This window comes from Nomascus leucogenys, chromosome 5 (assembly GCF_006542625.1).
Source record: "Nomascus leucogenys isolate Asia chromosome 5, Asia_NLE_v1, whole genome shotgun sequence".
NCBI lineage: Eukaryota > Metazoa > Chordata > Mammalia > Primates > Hylobatidae > Nomascus > Nomascus leucogenys.
The window spans coordinates 12083051-12104675 of record NC_044385.1 but is presented as its reverse complement, the minus strand read 5'-3'; the positions used below and the strand labels follow the sequence as shown (position 1 = coordinate 12104675).

Here is a 21625-nt window from a genome sequence, read left to right as displayed (position 1 = left end):
CGAGGCAGGCGGATCATGAGGTCAGGAGATCAAGACCATCCTGGCTAACATGGTGAAACCCCGTCTCTACTAAAAATACAAAAAATTAGCCAGGCGTGGTGGTGGGCGCCTGTAGTCCCAGCTGCTCAGGACGCTGAAGCAGGAGAATGGCGTGAACCCGGGAGGCAGAGCTTGCAGTGAGCCAAGATCGTGCCACAGCACTCCAGCCTGGGCGACAGAGTGACACTCCGTCTCAAAATAACAACAAAAACAACAAAAAAAGAAATCCCAACTCCATTGGCTGTGGGATATTGGACTAGTCTCAGTTTACCTTTGGTGCTTAAAGGATATGGTGAAAAGCAAATGAGATATGAAATCCAAAAGCATTTTATAATTATAAAATATAGTAGAATATTCCTAATCTCTACTTCTTCCTCCACCATTTTTGCCATTCTTCTGTGCCTGTGATTGGAAGTGCTCCTATCAGAAATTACATGAAATGATTATATTATACAATGGACAGAGGGGACATACATTACTCAATGGAAAATACTGAGCAAAACAATGGGTTGAGGTGGGGATGATAAATCAGAAAAGTCCTGCATAAATAGGACATCTAATCAATTTGTCTGCCTGGGACTCAAGTAAAGACAGTGATGTGTGGGAGCTTATATGTACTAGCTTGTGAGAGCTGGCTGTTAAAATTTTAGGAATTTTGCAAGCCAGTTATTAAACACAGCCATTCTAAACAATTAAATCACATGCACTTCCAATTAATCAAGTTATATTTTTAAAAGGAAAAAATATTCAAAACTCATCATATTCTAATTCTTTTGCTACTATCCATGCTCTTGAAATTAAATATATTAAACCTATTGCATCTTTATGCTGAGAATATATATAATGGTGCATATTTTCGGAACTCTTCATTGAGTGACACGATGTTAATAACTTGAAATTGGTCGTGATAGGAGTATTTACATCACAGAAATAGGCAAATGCTATAAATCAGGGCTCCTCTGCCCTCATAAAACCAGTTGTTAAGCATTTGCCAGCACACCACTAAGTGAAGGGCAGAGGAATTCAAGCTAGATTTGATGATATAAAATTAAAAGGTGGTTTTAGGGGATTCACTCTTAGTTTTTAAAGAATAATGGGAGAGGAAAAGTTTTAATTTTCAAAAACCAATTTGGGCTTCCCCCCTTTTGTCAAATTCTACAACATAGCCTGAGAGCACTATTTCTGTTGTAAGAATTTTCCCCCTAGTCAATGTGAAGGAAAAGGTTTTCTTAGCCTTGAGATCAAAGAAGGAGATAGGTTTGAATAACCCTTATTTCTAACTGTATTTATAGACAAAAATGGTAAAAACTGTTTTAAGGCCGGGCGTGGCGCCTCATGCCTGTAATCCCAGCACTTTGGGAGGCTGAGGCGGGCAGATCACCTGAGGGCGGGAGTTCAAGACCAGCCTGGCCAACATGGTGAAACCCCATCTCTACTAAAAATACAAAAATTAGCTAGGCATGGTGGCACACACCTGTAATCCCAGCTACTTGGGAAGCTGAGGCAAGAGAATCACTTGAACCTGGGAGGCGGAGGTTGCAGTGAGTTGAGATCACGCCATTGCACTCCAACCTGGGCGACAGAGTAAGGCTCTGTCTCAAAAAAAAGAAAAAAAAAAACTATTTCACATGAGGATGATATCTAAAAAATAGGATATCTGTTCATTCTAAAAATATATTTCCTTAAGATCCTCAGGAAAAGTATTTCATAATATAAAAACTATATGCAAAACTTAAATCCATAGGAACATTTTTAGTTAATGATCTATAATACACATTACATTATCCACATTAAAAAATATTAAGAGGAGAATCTACTGAAGAACAAAGAAAGCATACTTGGCCAAATTTTCAATTGATTCTCTGTCATTAGCAAATATATTATAAGCTCCATTGCTCTTCCATAAGAATCCCACTGAACCTTGACTGAATGCAACCACGGCAGGAACTTGTTTGTTTTCCTTCTTTGAGAATGTCGTATGGAACTGCAGACCATCTTCAGGATAAAGGAAAATGGCATAGGAGCTGGAATCAGAGGAGGCTAGAACAGCCTGGAACGTATTTCTCTGTGAAGATGAGTTAAAATTCAGTTACTCGGAAAAATATCTATAGATCTTAAAATGTGTTATTTGCCAGACTATCTATAAAGCATACAGTGCTGTAAAGAGATGGCAATATTCTCACCTTATTCTAAAAGAAGGACTTTTGTAGCAAGAACCAAGGACTCCGGGATAGTTCCACTGAAATATCCCTAAGGCTACGTCAACATGACATTTTCTGATTAATTCATAAATATCTTCTGCATAACTGTGGCCCTAAGGTTAACCAAAAATTATACAGATGGTACCTCCAGATGGTGGCCTAAAATCTCATGCAATTTAGGAAATTCTTACCCAAAGAATTTGTTTCCATGGCTGTTAACATATTCAACCACATTAATCATTTAAGAAACATTTATTGAACCCAAGCACCATACAGTAGAAAAAAAAAATAAAAACAAAAACGTGAGATTTGGGAGAAAACAGACCTGGATCCAAATCTTTGCTCTACTCATTATTATGTGACGCTGGGCGTGATACTTGAGTTCCCTAAGCCTCGATGTTTGCATCTGTAAAATGGAGATAAAACCACCTCCTTCACAGAAATGAGGAAGACTACATGAGGTCACATATGAAACAGCAGGCACATGCCGGGCGCAGTGGGTCATGCCTGTAATCCCAGCACTTTGGGAAGGCTGACATGTGAACAAAACATTGCAAAACCTGAGGTTGGATTCTGTAATCGAAACATTTGCAAAGCGCTGCAGGAGCCGTAAGAGGAAGTGTCCCATGCCAGGAGGGGTGGGAGTGTGTCCCATGCCAGGAGGCTGTGGTTGGTCAAGGCCTCACGGGAGGGCCCAGTCTGAATGAACAAGCAGGAGGAAGCTGCCACCTGTAGGGGGGTCGGGGAGAGGATGTCCCAAGCAGAGAGGACAGCCTGTGCAAGATACTGCAGATAAAAAAAAGATCAAGGGCAAGTTCAGGGAATTACATGTAATTTGGTACAGCGGCTGCAAAGGGTATGTGGAGGTGGAACAGATTTAGGCCCAAGAGGCAGGCAAGGGCTCCATACCAATGGGTTGGGCATTTATCACCCAAGTGAAAGGGAGCAGTTGAGACATTTAACATTTAAGCTGTTTTCAAGTTTGGCACTCAGATGGGTAACAGTTGGCAAGCAAAATGTGTCATGCAGGCCCCTAAAAGACTTTCCCAAAGTGTGCTCTGTGGGATGTAATGCATCCTTTCTGGAGCGGGGGAAGGGAAGAGGTATGGTCACAGGTTTGGAGATTGCTCAGTTAAACAATATTCGGCAAGGCTGGAATGGTGGCTCACGCCCTTAGTCCCAGCTACCTGGGAGGCTGAGGCAGGAGAATTGCTTGAACCCAGGGAGTGGAGATTGCAGTGAGCCAAGATGGCACCACTGCACTCCAGCCTGGGCGACAGAGTGAGACTCTGTCTCAAAAAAAAAAAAAAAAAACAGTATTAGGCAAGTTGCAAGTTTCCTGACTGCAGGACTTTTCAGGGTGAATCACCAAGAGGGAGATATAGTTTTAGCATTTCCCAAACTAGAAGGCCTTTTCCTCAAGGACTATCTTGTAGGACTGGTGTTTTGCGGTACACACTTTAGGAACGACCAGCCCGAAATACCTCCCATTTATATGAAGTGTTTTGGGACCCTTCAAGTTTCTTTCTTCCTCATTATCCTATAAAAGTGAAGTTATGGTAGAGAGAAATTATTTTTCCAAGGGAAAATCGAGGCCTGTCCTAAAAAGTCACTAGACAGCAATGAGTTCCTGACCTACTCAAAGACCCTGCTTCCTTCAAGGGCAAGTCCGTGCTCCACAGCCTGGTCCTTCAAGCCCTCCCTGATGACTGTGCCCACAGAGAGGCCAACCCTGGGTTATGACAATACTTGGGTTTTGAACCACTCACATGGTCCAAGTGATTCTTGTCTCCCCGACTAGAGTCTGGACTTTACCTTTCTATCTTTGCATCCCTCAGGAGTACTTTGTTATTTTAACCTATCGTTTCATATTAATAATTTCTCTAATCAGAAACTATCCTTCCAGCCGGTCTCGGTGGCACACACCTGTAATCCCAGCACTTTGGGAGGCTGAGGCGGGTGGATCATTTGAGGTCAGCAGTTCAAGACCAGCCTAGCCAACGTGGTGAAACCCTGTCTCTACTAAAAATACAAAAATAAGCCAGCGTGGTGGCCCATGCCTGTAATCCCAGCTACTCGTGAGGCTGAGGCACAAGAATTGGCTAAAGTGAGCTGAGATTGTGCCACTGCAACAGAGCAAGACTCCATCTCAAAAAAAAAAAAAAAAAAAAGGGCCAGGCATGGTGGCTCACGCCTGTAATCCCAGCACTTTCGGAGGCTGAGAAGGGCAGATCACAAGGTCAGGAGATCAAGACCATCTTGGCTAACATGGTGAAACCCTGTCTCTACTAAAAATACAAAACACATTAGCCAGGCGTGGTGGCAGGGCCCTGTAGTCCCAGCTACTCAGGAGGCTGAGACAGGAGAAAGGCATGAACCCGGGAGGCGAAGCTTGCAGTGAGCCGAGATCGCACCACTGCACTCCAGCCTGGGCGACGGAAGAAAGAAACTATCCTTCCACTATCTGCCACCTGAGGTAAGAGCAGCCAGGGGATGCCATTTTTCAACCCTATCTTTGCCATGTCTTACCAGGAATTGGCTTTCTTTATGACTACTTGTCATTGAAACGTAGAGTTACACAACCTTGCAGATAAGCTTTTGGAGGTTTCGGACCTGCAATAACCAGCCTACTAGATTTCGCTTTGGATTTCCTGTCTTTATCAATGGTGTAAAACCCATGTCAAAGCAGCACAAAGCGTGAGACCAAAGTGTATGAAGCCAATGTGTCTGATTACCTGCACTTGGATCTGGAGGAGTGCTTACCTTGCCTTCCTGGTCCGGGTCCCTGCTGGGCCCTTGGTAGGGGGCCACGGATTCCCAAGTGACAACCACCGCACTACTAGGTTGGAAAGAGATCTCCGGGAACCCTCTGTGGACACACTCTGCTGCTCGCTGAGTGATGGAGGGGGATAAGTCTTCTCGATAATAAACCTTCCCCAGGCCATCGGTCGTGTCCAAGTCCGCCAGGAAAGGGGCAACTGCACCGAATGTTGGTGGGAAGAGCCCGGGATGGGATTCTTTGGCCGGGGGTTCACTGGTAGCAATGATGCCATTTGTGGTGACCTGTACAAAACCAAGTGGGTTAAAAGGAATATGCAGAAATGGGTCCTTTCTCAGTAAAACTGACCACCCACTCCCAGAATACTGTCACCAGTACCCATGCTATGTAAAATACAACAGAATCTGAGAAAGATACGAGCCTGAACTGCAGACCCCAGCATTCTTTCCTAGGCAAAATGGGCTGTGTGGAAAGAAAACAGGAGTCATTATTCAAATCCTAGTGAATTTACTCAAAAAAGGGAGTAATCACTCCCTACCAGGAATGCTAATTGCTGTGCGTACAAAAATGGTTAGGAGCCTGGTCATCAAAGTGAGATCCCATCTCTACACAAAAATACCAAAAATTAGCCAGGCTTGGTAGCACGGACCTGTAGTCCCAGCTACTTGGGAGGCTGAGCTGGGAGGACGGCTTAAGCCCTGGGAGGTCAAAGCTGCAGTGAGCCATGATCACGCCAGTGCACTCCAGCCTGGGTGACAGAGTGAACTCTTGTCTAAAAAAAATAATAAAATAAAATAAAGAAAAATGGTTAAGGTCCAGCCCCCGCCTTTTAAGAAACCCACAATCCAGAAGGATAAGGGAAAGGACTGACACAAAGAGATGATGACACAATATAGTGTCAAGAAGCAAATCTGTATGGGGCATTATGGTATCACTAATTATTTTGAATAGTTTAATGTGTCAGGATAATAGCTAATATTTATTGAATATTCACCATGTTGCAGGCATTTTACTAACATCTAATGCTCAGAAGAACCTCTTAAGACTAGGTACTACTGACCGGGCGCGGTGGCTCATGCCTGTAATCCCAGCACTTTGGGAGGCCGAGGTGGGCAGATCACGAGGTCAGGAGTTTAAGACCAGCCTGGCCAACATGGTGAAACACCGTCTCTACTAAAAATTCAAAAATTAGCTGGGCGTGGTGGCGGGCACCTGCATTCCCAGCTACTCGGGAGGCTGAGGCAGGAGAATCACTTGAACCCAGGAGGTGGAGGTTGCAGTGAGCCGAGATCGCACCATTGCGCTCCAGCCTGGGCAACAGAGCAACACTCTGTCTCAGGAAAAAAAAAAAAAAAAAGACTAAGTACTACTGATATCCATATTTTTCTGATGGCGAAAATTAGGCAAATTCATCAATGTGTCCAAAGTTACCAAGTAATAAGTGGCAACACTGGGATTTGAACCCATGGAGTCTGACTCCAAAATTGGTCCTTTTCCAAAATCAGTCCTTTTAACTACTTCATGAATTGCCTTCTTGAAATCAGTTATAACTGCCTATTAAAAGATATCACTGGCCAGGTGTGGTGGCTCACGCCTGTAATCCCAGCACTTTGGGAGGCTGAGGCAGGTGGATCACCTGAGGTCAGGAGTTCGAGACCAGCCTGACCAACATGGCAAAACCCTGTCTCTAATAAAAATACAAAATTAGCCAGGCTTGGTGGTGCACACCTGTAATCCCAGCTATTCGGGAGGCTGAGGCAGGAGAATCGCTTGAGCCTGGGAGGCGGAGTTTGCAGTGAGCCAAGATTGCGCATTGCGCTCCAGCCTGGGCAACAAGAGAGAAATTCCGTTTCAAAAAAAAAAAAAAGATATCACTGTTCTTACTCAGCTAAAACCCATGCTCTTTGGGAAAATGGGAAGAGGGCCCCTGAGATACTGTGGCAAACAGCTCCTTGGAGTGGGGGCACTCAGGCTCACCAATGAGGTCTAACACCCGCTCACTTTCTTGTTAGTGCACAATACACTGATGACATGGAAGACCAAGCCAGTGATAGTTTTCCTTAGATAATCTGTGAATTGAAAGAAAAAATTCCCTAGCTGGGTGCGGTGGCTCACGCCTGTAATGCCAGCACTTTGGGAAGTGGAGGTGGGTGGATCACTTGAGGCCAGGAGTTCGAGACCAGCCTGGCCCATATGGCAAAACCCCGTCTCTACTAAAAATACAAAAAAATAATTAGCTGGGTGTGGTGGCGAGTGTCTGCAGTCCCAGCTACTTGGGAGACTGAGGCAGGAGAATCACTTGAACCCAAGAGGCGGAGGCTGCAGTGAGCCGAGATTGCACTGATGCATTCCAGCCTGGGCAACAGAGCAAGATTGTCTCAAAAAAAAAAGAAAAAAGAAAAAGATTCGCTAATCAAAAGGGAGAGATTTTGCAAATGGCACTTTATTTTGCTCTTTAAGGGCTGCAGATTGGAAAAGCACGAATCCAGAATAGCAACCCTCAGTTGTTAGAAGGCCAGTGGATTTTCCAGGCCCCTTATTTCCCTCCTCCTCCCCCTCCCCCTTCCCTCCCCCTCCCCTCCCTCCTCCTCCTCCCCCTCAGTCACTTCACACATCATTACTAGAGGAGAGGGCAGGGGCAGAAAAAAAGAGAGGAACTAAAGACCAAACTCTCAATATGCCAAAAACTTGCTATTAATAAAAAGCTTCAATGTACAGAACCGATTGGCGCCCAGGTGAGGATTGGAACCAGAGCTCTGGGAGTGAAATGCAGACTTAAAAAAACATTCTCTTTTAACCACATGTTACGAGCTATTAACTCTTTGGGTGACATATTTTCCATCATCACCTGGCACCAGCAAGGCTTTTCTAGAAGATACTCGCAAGCTGCGGAGAAGGGAGTCAGACAAGGGGCTTCTTCCAGCCGGTCCCTTTGTCTCCCTTCCAGGGACCCAAACATCTCCCAGCACAAGCATCCCAGGGAGCTACCATGTGGGAGCGTGGGAAACGGCTCACTCTCTCAAGCCGCCAGAAGTTGGCAGTGAGCAGTTGGAAGTGATCACAGGGAGGCCACGTCCAGACAATTTAGTTTTAAAAAGCTGTTTTCCAGTGAAATTTAAATCAGTACATTAATTTTGAAAACCCTCTCCGTGTCTTTTATTATTTGGAATCTAGGCATGGGAATATTTCTATTTTCACAAGGAATGTTTTAAGAGTCAGGTTTTTAGACAAGTGTCATGCAGCACTGCAAATGCTCTGGACAACGGTCATATAACCCTCATTAGTATTTTCACTGGAAAATTATTTTTCAGCTAATTTTACTGAACATTCAGCTCGATCGTCTGTGATAATGAAGAAAGATGACTTCAAAGATAAATGTAATGTGCAGAACAGCCAGAAGTTTCACTGGATTCTTAGCTTTAAATTTCTCCCCTGTAAAATTCTTTTTCCTGGAAGTAACAGTTAATAGCAAAGCTGATGAACAATATTCCCGTCCACTTGGGTGCAAGTCTCATTTTGCAAAGTCTGTCAAATGCACGATGCTCCTATCAGCCTTGTTCCTTTTCTCCATCTTTTGAAAGTACCATTGGGCAATTCAACAGCAGAAGGGCAGGGAGCAAAAAGCGAAAGGACACAGGCACTCAGGCAGGAGGAGGCACAGACTCAGGCACATTCCCCAAGGGGACTGGGCTGGGGAGTCCTTGGGCCCATGTGACCACTGATGCCCAGGCCATCACCAATATTTGCTCAGTTGGTGAAGCCAGGAAACCTGGAAGTGGGTCCTGGTTCCTTCCTCTTTCTCACCACCCACGCTGCATGTCCTGTCTCCAACTACAGCAGGTCCTCAAATAACTTCATTGCATTCAATGTTGTTTTGGTATAAGGTTGATGAGAAAAAAAAAATCTATTCCCGGCTGCAGCCACCGTCTGTGTGGAGTGTCCGTGTTCTCCCCATGTCTGCATGGCTTTTCTCTGAGTAGTCTGGTTTCCTTCCACATCCCAAAGCTATGCCAAAGTCGGGTGAACTGTGAGTGTGGGTGTATGGGAGCCCCCTTGCGATAGGACAGCATCCTGTCCAGGGTGGCTCCTGCCTGGCACACTAGCTGCTGGGATGGGCTCCGGCCACCCTCCTCTCTGAACTAGAATAAGCAGCTGGAAAATGAATGAATGAATGAATACAAATGATCACAGAATGAAAATGCATCAAGTATGAGTAATCACCCAAATGCACACCAATAAACTATGCACCAATAAATTATACACCAACGAAAGTACTCAGCAAGCTGCTGGATTTGTGATTGTTTGTTTTTGAACTTCATGGGTCAGAAAAGTTGACAATGTTGCTTTGCAAACATTTCTTCCTTGATTGAACCCACTACCACCATGACCTCCATTATTCACTGATTCATCAAAAATTGGGTAAATAATATCTTGGTTGTTTTTATTCATCTTAAATGTATGTATAGCTCACATTTATTTATTTCAGTGTTTAATACTAGAAGTGTTTTGGGCTTCATGGGAAGTTTGGTGATGTGTTTCTGACCAGAAATAAGCCATAGGAACTTAAATGTTGTTTCTGTCAATTACCTGACAGTCAAATCGGTTTAGTTATGCATTATTAGCTTAAAGCCACAGTATCCAAGAACCTATCCACAACGTTAAGTGAGAAGTTACTGTATATGGCACTTTCTCCATCTCAGCTACCACCAGCACGCCCCCGCCCAACCCCACCACCTCCTTAGTCACATGACTGGCCCTTCTTATCCTTATTCCTCAGCGGAAATAGTGCCTTCTCAGAGAGCTTCCTGGCATCCCGTCCAGTGGAAGCTCCTTCCACTCACTCCTTTCTCCCTTCCCTCACACCCCCAGCCCCTGATATGTCTTCTTCCTGCCTATTTGTAGGTTCTGGCTTCTCTACCCGCTATGTGGTCATTTCTTCAGGGTCAGGGACTCCGTTTGTCTTGGTCACCACAGTAGTTCCAGAGCTTGCACATGGTCTGATACATACAAGTCTCCTCACTTCTTGACTTCCTCCAACATAGCGGACAGGCAGGTTCAAAGCAGGATAAGACCTGTGCGCCCAGGTTATTTTAGAAATAAGGCCTGAGGGCGAGCTTAGTTGTAAGTGATATGAAGGGTCAGAGAACTGTGCATTACTACCATTCTTGCCAGTGGAGTAAAATGCCAATTACTGAAATAAAAAGTGCATAACTTGAATTCAGTCATGTCTCCAGATCTAACCGCCAGTTTACAGGAAATACAGGAGAGAGAAGAACATGCTAATGGACACAATGGGATGCAATCAGCAAAATCCAGAATATAAAACACTAAAATGAAGTAATACCTGGTTTCTTGAACAAATAAATTTTAAAGAAAAAAAAAGAGCTGGGGGTTGGGGGAAGATCTGTAGATTTTAAAAGTTCTAAGAGACAGATAGACAAGGTGCCTTGCTCCTATAATCCCAGTACTTTGGAAGGCAAAGGCGGGCAGATCACTGTGGTCAGGAGTTCAAGAGCAGCCTGGCCAACATGGTGAAACCCCGTCTCCAGTAAAATTACAAAAATTAGCTTGGTGTGTTAGCAGGTGCCTGTAATCCCAGCTACTTGGGAGGCTGAGGCAGGAGAATCGCTTGAACCCAGGAGGCGGAGGTTGCAGTGAGCCGAGACCGCATCATTGCACTCCAGCCTGGGCTACAAGAGCAAAACTCCATCTCAAAACAAAAGTCCTAAGAGACACATCTACCAAATGCAATGTGTCGGCTTTGTCTGGGCCCTGATTTAAACCAAACAACTGAAAAGCAAAATGAAACATTTCACGAAACCATTTGCATATTGGACAATATTAAGGAATTATCATTTCTTAAAAGTATGATCATGATTTTACTATTTTGTTTTTTTAAAGAATCTTTTTTTTTTTTTTTTTTTGAGACAGAGTCTCACTCTGTCACCCAGGCTGGAGTGCAGTGGTGAAATCTTGGCTCACTGCAATCTCTACCCCCTGGGTTCAAGCGATTCTCCTGCCTCAGCCTCCCGAGTAGCTGGGACTACAGGTGTGTGCCACCACGCCTGGCTAATTTGTGTATTTTTAGTGGAGACAGGGTTTCACCATGTTGGCCAGGCTGGTCTGGAACTCCTGAGCTCAAGTGATCCGCCCGCCTTGGCCTCCCAAAGTGCTAGGATTATAGGTATGAGCCACTGTGCTCAGCCTAAAGAGTCTTTTCTTTTGAGGTACATTCTGAAACATTTACAGAAAGATAAAATATTTGGGATTTGCTTAAAAATAATTCAGTTTGGGGATGGGGAGGGAACATTAGGAATAAGTGAGGACATCAATGAAAGAAGATTAGTCTCAAATTGGTACTTGTTGGAGCTGGTAATGGATACATGGGAGTTCATTATATTTTTGAGTATATTTGAAATTTTTCATAAGAAAAGTTTATTTTTTAAAAACGTATAATAGGTCTGGTGCGGTGGCTAATCACACCTGTAATTCTAGCCACTGGGGAGGCTGAGGCATGAGAATCACTTGAATCCGGGGAGTGGAGGCTGCAGTGAGTCAAGATTATGCCACTGCACTCCAGCCTGGGTAACAGAGTGAGACTCCATTTCAAAAAATAAAAATAGAAAAAAGTATATATAACAAACCTGATTGATCTGAAGTTCAGCAAAGAAAGGCAAATGGCTCTAATAGATAAGCCAATACTAACGTTTTCTGTCAGTAGGGCCTGTGGCTCATTGTCCTTGTTTTTGTTTGGTTTTGTTTTTCCAGGTTTATTGAGGTATAACTGACAAACAAAAGCGTATAAGTTTAGGGTGTACAACGTGATTTGATACAGATATATGTTGTGAAATGAATACCACAATCAAGTTGGTTAGCAAAGCTATCACAGATAGCCGTGATAGATCAACGGGACAGAACTGAGAGGCCAGAGATGAACCCACACATTTACGGTCAACTAGCATTTGACAAGGTCACAAAGAACACACAATGAAAAAAGGTAGTCTCTCCAATAAACAGGGCTGGGAAAATTGGATATCCTCCTGCCAAAGAATGAAAATGGACCCCTATTTTATAGCACTCATAGAAAGTAACTCACAATGGATTGAAGAATTAAATGTAAGACCTGAAACTATAAAACTCCTAGAAGAAAACAATAAGGAAAAAGCTCCTTGACATTGATCTCGACAATAACATTTTGGACATGACACCAAAAGCACAAGCAACAAAAGCAAAAATGAAGAAGAGGGACTCCTTCACTATCTTTTTGTGTTGGTGAAGATCCACTTTATTATTTTATTTGTATTGATGCATCATATTTGTACATATTTATGGGGTACATGTGGAGTATATATTTTGATACATGCATACATACAATGTGTAATGATCAAATCAGGATAATTAGGAAATTCACCATCTCAAACATTTATCATTTCTTTGCATTGGGAACATTTCAAATCTTCCTTTCTAACTATTTTGAAATATACAATATTGGTTAACTATAGTCACTCTACTCTGCTATCAAACACTAGAACTTATTCCTTCTATCAAACTGTATGTTTGTACCCATTAACCAACCTCTTTTCATCCCATACCCTACCCTTCCCAGCCTCTGGTAACCACCATTCCACTCTCTACATCCACCCCTCATGGTCTTTGAATTTCTTCCTTCCCCAGACTTTCCTACCACTGCCACTCCCCTCCCAGGGACACAGGAGTGTTAGTTGCACTGGGCACATTAGACCACATTAATGAGCAGAAGGTGGTGCTGGTAAAAGCAGATTTTGTAATTAAAACTAATCAAAAGTTACAGAGCCTAAGGCACCCCATACAGTGCCCTGAGTCCAGGAAAAAACAAAAAACAAAAAACAAACATGAAGCCTAAGTATTGCACAGCAGTCACCAGTATCACTTTCTGTTCACTACGTTTGTACTAGTTTAAAACGTACACTGGGCCAGGCACAGTGGCTCATGCCTATAATCCCAGCACTTTGGGAGGCCAAGGCAGGTGGATCACCTGAGATCAGGAGTTTGAGACAGCCTGACCAACATGATGAAATCCTGTCTCTACTAAAAATATAAAAATTAGCCAGGCATGGTTGTGGGTGCCTGTAATCCCAGCTACTCAGGAGGCTGAGGCAGGAGAATGGCTTGAATCCGGGAGGGGGAGGTTGCAGTGAGCTGAGATTGCGCCACTGCACTCCAGCCTGGGCGACAGAGAGAGAATCCATCTCAAAAAAGTACATGGATTATGGGATCGCACTTTAGTTTTTATGAAGGTTGGTGAGTAAAAGGCTAGAGGAGAAATGTGCCAGAAAAAAATTTTAGATTGCTTTTAATTCTCCAAACTCTCCATGGCGTCTCTCCTAGTTAACACTACATGCTTTTGGATCTATGATTCCCTCCTTCTTGAAAACCTCCTCAGCTGGGCGTGGTGACTCACGCCTGTAATCCCAGCACTTTCGCCTGTAATCCCAGCACTTTGGGAGGCTGAGGTGGGTGGATCACCTGAGGTCGGGAGTTTGAGCCCAGCCTGGCCAACGTGGTGAAACTCCGTCTCTACTAAAATTACAAAAATTAGCCGGGCGTGGTCGTGCACACCTGTAATCCCAGCTACTCAGGAGGCTGAGGGTGCAGTGAGCCGAAATCTCGCCACTGCACTCCAGCCTGGGCAACAGAGTAAGACTGAAAGAAAGAAGGAAAGAAAGAAAGAAGGAAAGAAAGAAAGAAGGAAAGAAAGAAAGAAGGAAAGAAAGAAAAAGAGAGAGAGAAAGGAAAGAAAAAAAAAGAAAAGAAAAAGAAAACCACCTCGAAAAACCTTCTTGATAATTCTCAGCTCATGTGCTTGGCAAAGTCTCATTTTCCCTTGTGAAGGCTTTCTGACCTCCCAACCTTGGTTTATCATATGTTTCTTTCTGTCTGCCCCTCTCTCTAAGTTTGCAATTGGCATCTTGACCCCTCACTTAGGGATCCTGACTCCCAATGGCAGCAGCACGTTCCTGGCTGTATCGACCATATCGCAAAACCCTCAGGGGGTGAATGCATTTCTGAGAAAGCCCATCTGAATCACTGAGAGTGCTGCTGCTGATAATAATGTAATACTATTATCTTAAGGTAACTTAAGGTAATCAGATATTGCCTACGTGAGGTTCTTTGTGAATTTGCATTAAGGAGTAAAAACTTCTTTACTGAAAAACAGCTATCTCTAGCATGTTGAGCAATGTAAGTATTTCCCTGAAACACTGCTTACAACATCAGTTCACACTGGGAAAAAGTTCCTTTAGCAAAGTTAAACTTCAGCTCACTATGCGGCTAGTAAAACTGCATGCCCCTTTGCAGAACCATGTCTTCCCACTCACCCCAAGAAACACAACAAACAATACGGCTTTTCATCCAGCTGCCCTAGGGCAGAGCTTGTCAATTAGATCACAAAAAAACCCAGGGTGAAAATGCCAAGCACCACATGGGTAACAGCTGGAACCACTTATGTACAATTGTTTCAACCCAACTGACAAGAAGGGGATGGACAGAGCACCTAACTTCTAATGGGAGGGTGTTTCCCATCTTAGAAAGCACTTCCTGTCTCATTTCATCTTTAACGTGAACTTTCAGACAGCATGAATCACTGGAGAAAGTCTATATGCAGATGCTCAATAAATATAAAATTTATGTTAGATTTATGTCCAAATACTCCCTGAAAAAGTGAAACAACAGCCATTTGGCGGGGGGCTTCGATGAGTCTAGTAACAGTCCCCAGGGCAGAAAGTGGCCTGTAATAGTCTGGGGGGAGCCTTCTCAAAAACATGTGTGTTTAGAGAATACTTGAGGTAGAAACAAATAAGAAACAAACAGGGTCCTTTTACAAATACAAGTCGCTGTACTGAGAAGACAGTGAAACTTGCAAAAGCAAACTCCATGGGCGAGAGGCAGCGGGAACTTTAAATAATTTAACATAAAGAGTGGAAATGCAGCAAACATGGGCTGTCACCTAATGTTGGGGTCCTTTACTAAGGCTCTTTTTATCTTTTAAAATTTCATATGACAGGTATTTAGTACCACCATCCCTCTTTTCCCATACTTGAAACAGACAAAGAAATGACAAGAGATTTTAATTTAGCTTTAATGGCACACAGCCAGCAAGTGATGGAACCAAGATCGGAACACACATCTGCTGGAGTCCATAACCCGTGCTCTTTCTGTTACACTTGGCTGCCTAGTTTAGAGACACTGGGGGCAAAAGTCATGCAAGTTGCAATGTTTTTTGGGATGGCTTCAAAGTTAGTGACTGGGCGGCTACAAAAAGCTGGAAAACAAAATTAGTCTAAAAAAAAGTAAAACACAAAAAGGAAGTCCAGAAAATAGGCAAGTCCGGGACACAATCAAGGTGGAGACTGATTAATTTCAGCCTAGAGCCCACAAGTGGACCTGGAGCCTAATCCATTTGCAAGGCGCTTTACATTTTACAAAGCGTTTTTACTTTAGTTATCTCATTAAACCTAGTAAAGATTAATATCACTTTCATTCTTCATTTGAGAAAAAATGAGTTTCAGTTTATATAACTTGCCTAAGATCAAACACTAGAAGTGCCAGAACAAAACTCCAAGTCCAAATTGCAAGTGATCCCCATTAATCCCACAGAAGAAATGACTCTGGCATGAAATAGAAATAGAAACAAAAGGATTAGTAAATAAAGCTTAGGGACAATCTAAGGATTACTGGAAAGGGGTTCCAATCCAGACCCTCAGAAAGGGTTCTTGGATCTTGCACAAGAAAGAATTCAGGGTAAGTCCATAAAGTGAAACAAGTTTATTAAGAAAGTAAAGGAATAAAGAACAGCGGCCGGGCGCGGTGGCTCACGCCTGTAATCCCAGCACTTTGGGAGGCCGAGACAGGTGGTTCATGAGGTCAATAGATCGAGACCATCCTGGCCAACATGGTGAAACCCTGTCTCTACTAAAAATACAAAAATTAGCTGGGCTTGGTGGCGTGTGCCTGTATTCCCAGCTACTTGGGAGGCTGAGGTAGGAGAATCGCTTGAACTCAGGAGGCGGAGGTTGCAGTGAGCCGACATCGTGCCACTGCACTCCAGCCTGGTGACAGAGTGAGACTCAGTCTCAAAAAAAAAAAAAAAAAAAAAGAATCGTTACTCCATAGACAGAGCAGCCCCAAGGGCTGCTAGTAGCCCATTTTCATGGCTATTTCTTGATGATACGTTAAACAAGGGGTGGATTATTCATGCCTCCCCTTTTTAGACCATATAGGTTAACTTTCTCATGTTGCCATGGCATTTGTAAACTGTCATGGTGCTGTTGGGAGTGTAGTAGCGAGGATGACCAGAGGTCACTCTCACCGCCATCTAGGTTCTGATAGGTTTTGGCGGGCTTCTTTACCGCAAGCTGTTTTATCAGGAAGGTCTTCGTGACCTGTTTCTTGTGCTGACCTCCTATCTCATCCTTTGACTTAGAAGGCCTTAACCATCAGGGAATGCAGTCCAGTAGGTCTCAGCCTCATTTTACCCAGCGCCTGTTCAAGATGGAGTTGCTCGGTTCACATGCCTCTGACACAAGGGTAATAGAAATGAGTCAACATTTTCAACTTAATCCAGTTAATGTCCAAGTGACTTTGGATCAGTTACCCCTCTCTTCTGCAGAAAATTTCTACCTGAGATTACTTTCCAACATTTAAAAATGATTGGGGCTTTTCCGATGGTAGTGGGTTATCAGAACTTATTAGCATTAGTATCACTAAAGTTGATATACAACCCCACAGGCTAAATTTGACTGGCAAAAAAAAAAAAAAAATGTTGGGTTCTTTAAATTTTAACTACGGATTGTCTATCAAAGAAGTAGCCCTCGAGTATGCAACACCAAGGGCCTTGGGGTGTGAGACCCCTAATCTCTGGGGAGACACGTTTCTCCTTAACCTGAATATAGATATCAGAAGTTTACCTGTGGCAATTGGAGCCTAGTACTGTATTACACAAATTCCTTAACTTAAACATAAAAAATTACAGGAAAAGAGTTAAGCAGTTATCTGCCTTTCCAGAAGGAACAGTATATCAGTGTTACCCAAAAGTCATGGTTGATGAGGAAAACCTCCTTACAGAATATGCCAGCTAATAAATGCAGAAAGAATGACAGAAACAAGCAACCAGCAAAACGAAATAAAACAGCATCCTGCAACCTTTAATTTCATTACTGTTTCAGGCAAAGATCATTAATAGATGCTAAAATGATTAGGTGAAAGGTTGGTGGGCAAGGAAATAGATGATAAGGCCAAAGTGAGTGTTACCCCATAGGTCAGTTGCTGCTCACCTGGGGAAAAATATAACTTCACAGGCATGACCTTGCTGTAATCTCCTTAACACCAGGTATTAATCTTAGTGTGGCAAGCCAAGCAATAATCAGACATTACTTGCCTGCTAATGTTATCCAATGTGAAAAATACAGCTTCATTTATGAACGATTCTTCTCTCTCTTTTTTTTTTTTTTTGAGACAGAGTCTCAGTCTGAAAAAGCTGACTTTTTCAGAGGTTGCATTGGACTGCAACCTTCACCTCCCAGGCTCAAGGGATTCTCCTGCCTCAGCCTCCTGAGTAGCTGAGATTACAGGTGCACGCCACCACACCTGGCTGGTTTTTGTATTTTTAGTAGAGATGAGGTTCCGCCATGTTGGCCAGGCTGGTCTCATTTATGAAGTATTCTTGTTGAAAGATGATGCCCTTCTCAACAATTAAAAAAAAAAACAACGAGTTTTTTTTTAATGACCAAAGGATTTGAACAGGCATTTCTCCAAAGAAGAAACACAAATGGCCAATGAGTACATGAAAAGATTCTCCATGTCATTAGCCATCAGAGAGATGCAAATCAGATTCACAACACAGCACTTCACACCCACTGGGATGGCCATAAATCAAAAAGTCAGAAATAAGAAATGTTGTTGAGGATGTCAAGAAATCGGAACCCTCATATATTGTTGGTAGGAATGTCAGATGGTGCTGTTGCTTTGGAAAACACTTTGACAGTTCCTCAAAATATTAAACATAGAGTTACCATATGACCCAGGAATTCCAGTCCTAGGTATATACCCAAGAGAAATGAAACTTATATCTACACATTTGCACGTATACCTCTTCTAGAAATGCAGTTTGTCTCAAAGACATCTTTTTATGGCCGATTTGTCTTAATCAGGCTGAAACAAAGTCCTCACTTGCATTTGGTCAGCAAGCCTCTGAAGTCTCTTTTGATCCACACCAGGTCTCCCTCCTTCTTTTTCCCCACCATGCCATTAATTTTTGATAATCTTTTAAAGTTAAATCGTGTCAGCCATCTACTTAGAAATCTCTAATGGCCAGGCAAGGTGGCTCACGCCTGTAATCCCAACACTTTGGGAGGCCGAGGTGGGCAGATCACCTGAGGTCAGGAGTTAGAGACCAGCCTGACCAACATGGAGAAACCCAGCCTCTACTAAAAATACAAAATTAGCCAGGCATGGTGGTGCGCGCCTGTAATCCCAGCAACTCAGGAGGCTGAGGCAGGAGAATCTCTTGAACCTGGGAGGCGGAGGTTGTGGTGAGCCAAGATTGAGCCACTGCACTCCAGCCCAGGCAACAGAGCAAGACTCTGTCTCCAAAAAAAAAAAATATAACCAAAAACTGATATTTAGCATTTCCTTTAATTATGAATGCAGGCAACAAAGCAGTCACTAATAGAAGTCACAGATCTTTTCATATCATATCATAGTTGCTGCATGTGTCTCAGAATATTGCTCATGATCTTCAAAGTTCGATGGTTACCTGAATTGCCCTTGGATCCACTGCTACACCTTGTTATTTAATGTTGTTAAAAGTAAGCATATAGGCCAGGCGTGGTGGCTCATGCCTGTAATCCCAGCACTTTGGGAGGCTGAGGTGGGTGGATCACAAGATCAGGAGTTCAAGACCAGCCTGGTCAACATGGTGAAATCTCATCTATACTAAAAATACAAAAATTGGCCAGGCATGGTGGTGCGTGCCTACAGTCCCACCTACTCAGGAGGCTGAGGCAGGAGAATCGCTTGAACCTGGGAGGTGGAGGTTACAGTGAGCCGAGATCTCGCCACTGCACTCCAGCTTGGGCAACAGAGTGAGACTTCATCTCAAAAAAAAAAAAAAAAAGTAAGCATATATTGGGCCAGGCATGGTGGCTCACGCCTGTAATCCCAGCACTTCGGGAGGCTGAGGCGGGCAGATCATCTGAGGTCAGGAGTTCAAGACTAGCCTGGCCAACATGGTGAAACCATGTCTCTGCTTAAAATACAAAAATTAGCCAAGCGTGGTGGCAGTCATCTGTAATCCCAGCTACTCAGGAGGCTGAGGCAGGAGAATCACTTGAACCCAGGAGGTGGAGGTTGCAGTGAGCTGAGATTGTGCCACTAAACTCCAGCCTGGGGGATAGAGAGAGACTCTGTCTCAGAAAAAAAAAAAAAAAGAAAAAGAAAAAGTAAGCATATAAGCATATATAGTACATAAGAGCATAAGATGTGTGTTTTTTAAATATTTTGATCTGTATTTCAACATAATTGCCTTCCTTGGTCATCTTGTGGATTTTATTTTATGCATTTAAAACTTTATACTGCCCAGGGTGGTGGCACTCGCCTGTGGTCCCAGCTACTCAGGAGGCTGAGGCCAGAGGACAGCTTGAGCCAAGGAGTTGGAGGCTGCAGTGACCCAAGATTGCGCCACTGCACCCAGCCTGGGCAACAGAGCAAGACCTCGTCTCTCTAAAAACTAAAATAAAAGCGTTATACTGAAAAGGGATCTACAGGCTTCATCAGTGTCCAAAGGGGCCAGGGCAGTCAACCAACAAGGGGGAAGGCTCTTTGTGGATCCAGACTTGAAGGGCTCATTCGTTTTAGGCAAAGCTTACAAGTTCCACGTGAGTGTTGTCTAAGGCGCAGTGTCCCCAGGCCAGACCGGGAGCACAGCCATTTCACGGGCAGGACAGGCTGCAGCCGCTGCGTTTGCAGTTCCAACCCCCTTCCCCCCGCCAACCCCCCACACTTCTGGAATGCACACAAGCCTTATATGAAATCCACATGGTGCGCGGTCGAGGAAGGCAGCGGCACGAAAGGACTTCAACAAGTTGACAGCGCCCCCAGGCCCGGCCAGTCCCGGGGAGGCTCCAGGGAGCTGTAGGTCATCTGGTCCCGCTCCTCGTTTGGGGCCTCCGTGGTGACAATGCCTAGCCACAGGAAATTGGATCACTGGGAGCCCTATGTTTCCCGCTCTGGACTCTGAAACGAGCCCAACTGGAAAGCAGCATCACTGCCAAGACACATCCGGAGTCCACACACAAATACAGGAGGCTGCCGGCGAAACTCTCCCGCAGCCACAAGAGTCCTGGGGCCCGTGCGCCGGCTGTGACCCAGCTCCAGCTCTTGCCCTGTGGAGGTTCCACGCGAGAACCTGGCTCCACTTGGGACCGGCCGGGTCCTAGCCCCGAAGGGACTGGACAACCGAGGGACGCGGACTGACCTCCCTGAGGCGATGCAGCCCACAGCTGCCGGGGAGGAAGCTCCGCGGGGTCCCGGGGTGACGGGGTCACGGCCGGGGGCGCGCGGAGCCACCCAGACCCCGCGACCCGCTCTTCGGTTGGCAGGGACCGGGTCGGGGAGACCTTCGCGGACCCTGCAGAGGCGGGAGACCCTGCGCCGTGCCCGATGCCCCGGCGGCCAGCGGGTCCCGGTCCCCGTCTGCAACGCCCACGTCCGTCCGGCGCCCCCGGCCAGCCGCGCCTTGCAGCCCCTCGCCCGCCCTCCCGGGGCTCACTCACGTAGACTGAGTCGATGTCGGATCTGTCGTAGAAGCGGAGCGCCCCACTCAGCTCCAGGGCAGGGGAGACGAGGTCGTCCCCGTCCTCCAGCTCCAGGTCCCCCTGTCCAGGGCCGAAGGGGAAGAGCTCCTGGCGGCTCAGGCAGCCCCCAGGCCCCGCCAGCAGCAGCGGCAGCAGCAGCGCCCGCGTCCACGCAGCCCGGATCCGGCTGCTCGAGGCCAACATGTTCCCGAACTGCGGTCCCGCAAACCCGGTCCCGCGGCCAGGGCAGAAGAAGGCGGGGATGTAACCGGACGCCCCCGGCAGCCCCCTCGCCTCCCGCCTCCCGGCGTTCCCACCCCGGGAAATAGGGGAGGGGAGCGGAGGGGAGAGGGGAGGGCCCCGCCCCGTCCAGCAGGCGCGCCGCGGGGCAGCCCAATGGCCGCGAGGGGGAGGGCGAGGGGCGAAGCCGAACCTCCCGCCGAGGGCGCAGCTGCCTGCTATTCTCGAAACCAGCCCGACTCCCACCGAACGGCCCCTCCGGGAGGGGGAGCAGAGCGCGGGACCTGCACCGTGGTCCTCCGATTAGGGTTGGGTCGTGGAGAGCCGGCGACGTGGAAACGCTCTGGATTCAGGAACTGCGCCCACCCCATTGCCGCTCGGCCGCGTCCAGGGTCCAATTCGCTTGACCCTGGTAGGAAGACGGGGTGGCAGCTGGGAATGAGCCAAGGGACCGAGCCACCAGCACGTTCATGTGATCATGCACCCATTCACTGCGCGTTTTTTGAGTGCCTGATCCTGTGCTCTCTACTGTGGAA

General features: G+C 45.4%; 1 protein-coding gene across 1 annotated transcript in view; it reads right to left on the bottom strand.

Annotated features, from left to right (window-relative positions):
- The window catches only part of NID1 (nidogen 1), an 89212-nt gene extending 68082 nt beyond the window's left edge, over positions 1–21130 (bottom strand). Inside the window, exons 1-3 of the mRNA XM_003267296.3 lie at positions 20829–21130; positions 5004–5303; positions 1878–2104 (exon numbers count right to left, since the gene is read on the bottom strand). Of these exons, the coding sequence (XP_003267344.2) occupies positions 1878–2104; positions 5004–5303; positions 20829–21053 (752 nt within the window). The 5' untranslated portion in view covers positions 21054–21130. The remainder of the gene's footprint in view (positions 1–1877; positions 2105–5003; positions 5304–20828) is intronic.
- Positions 21131–21625: the final 495 nt, after the last annotated feature.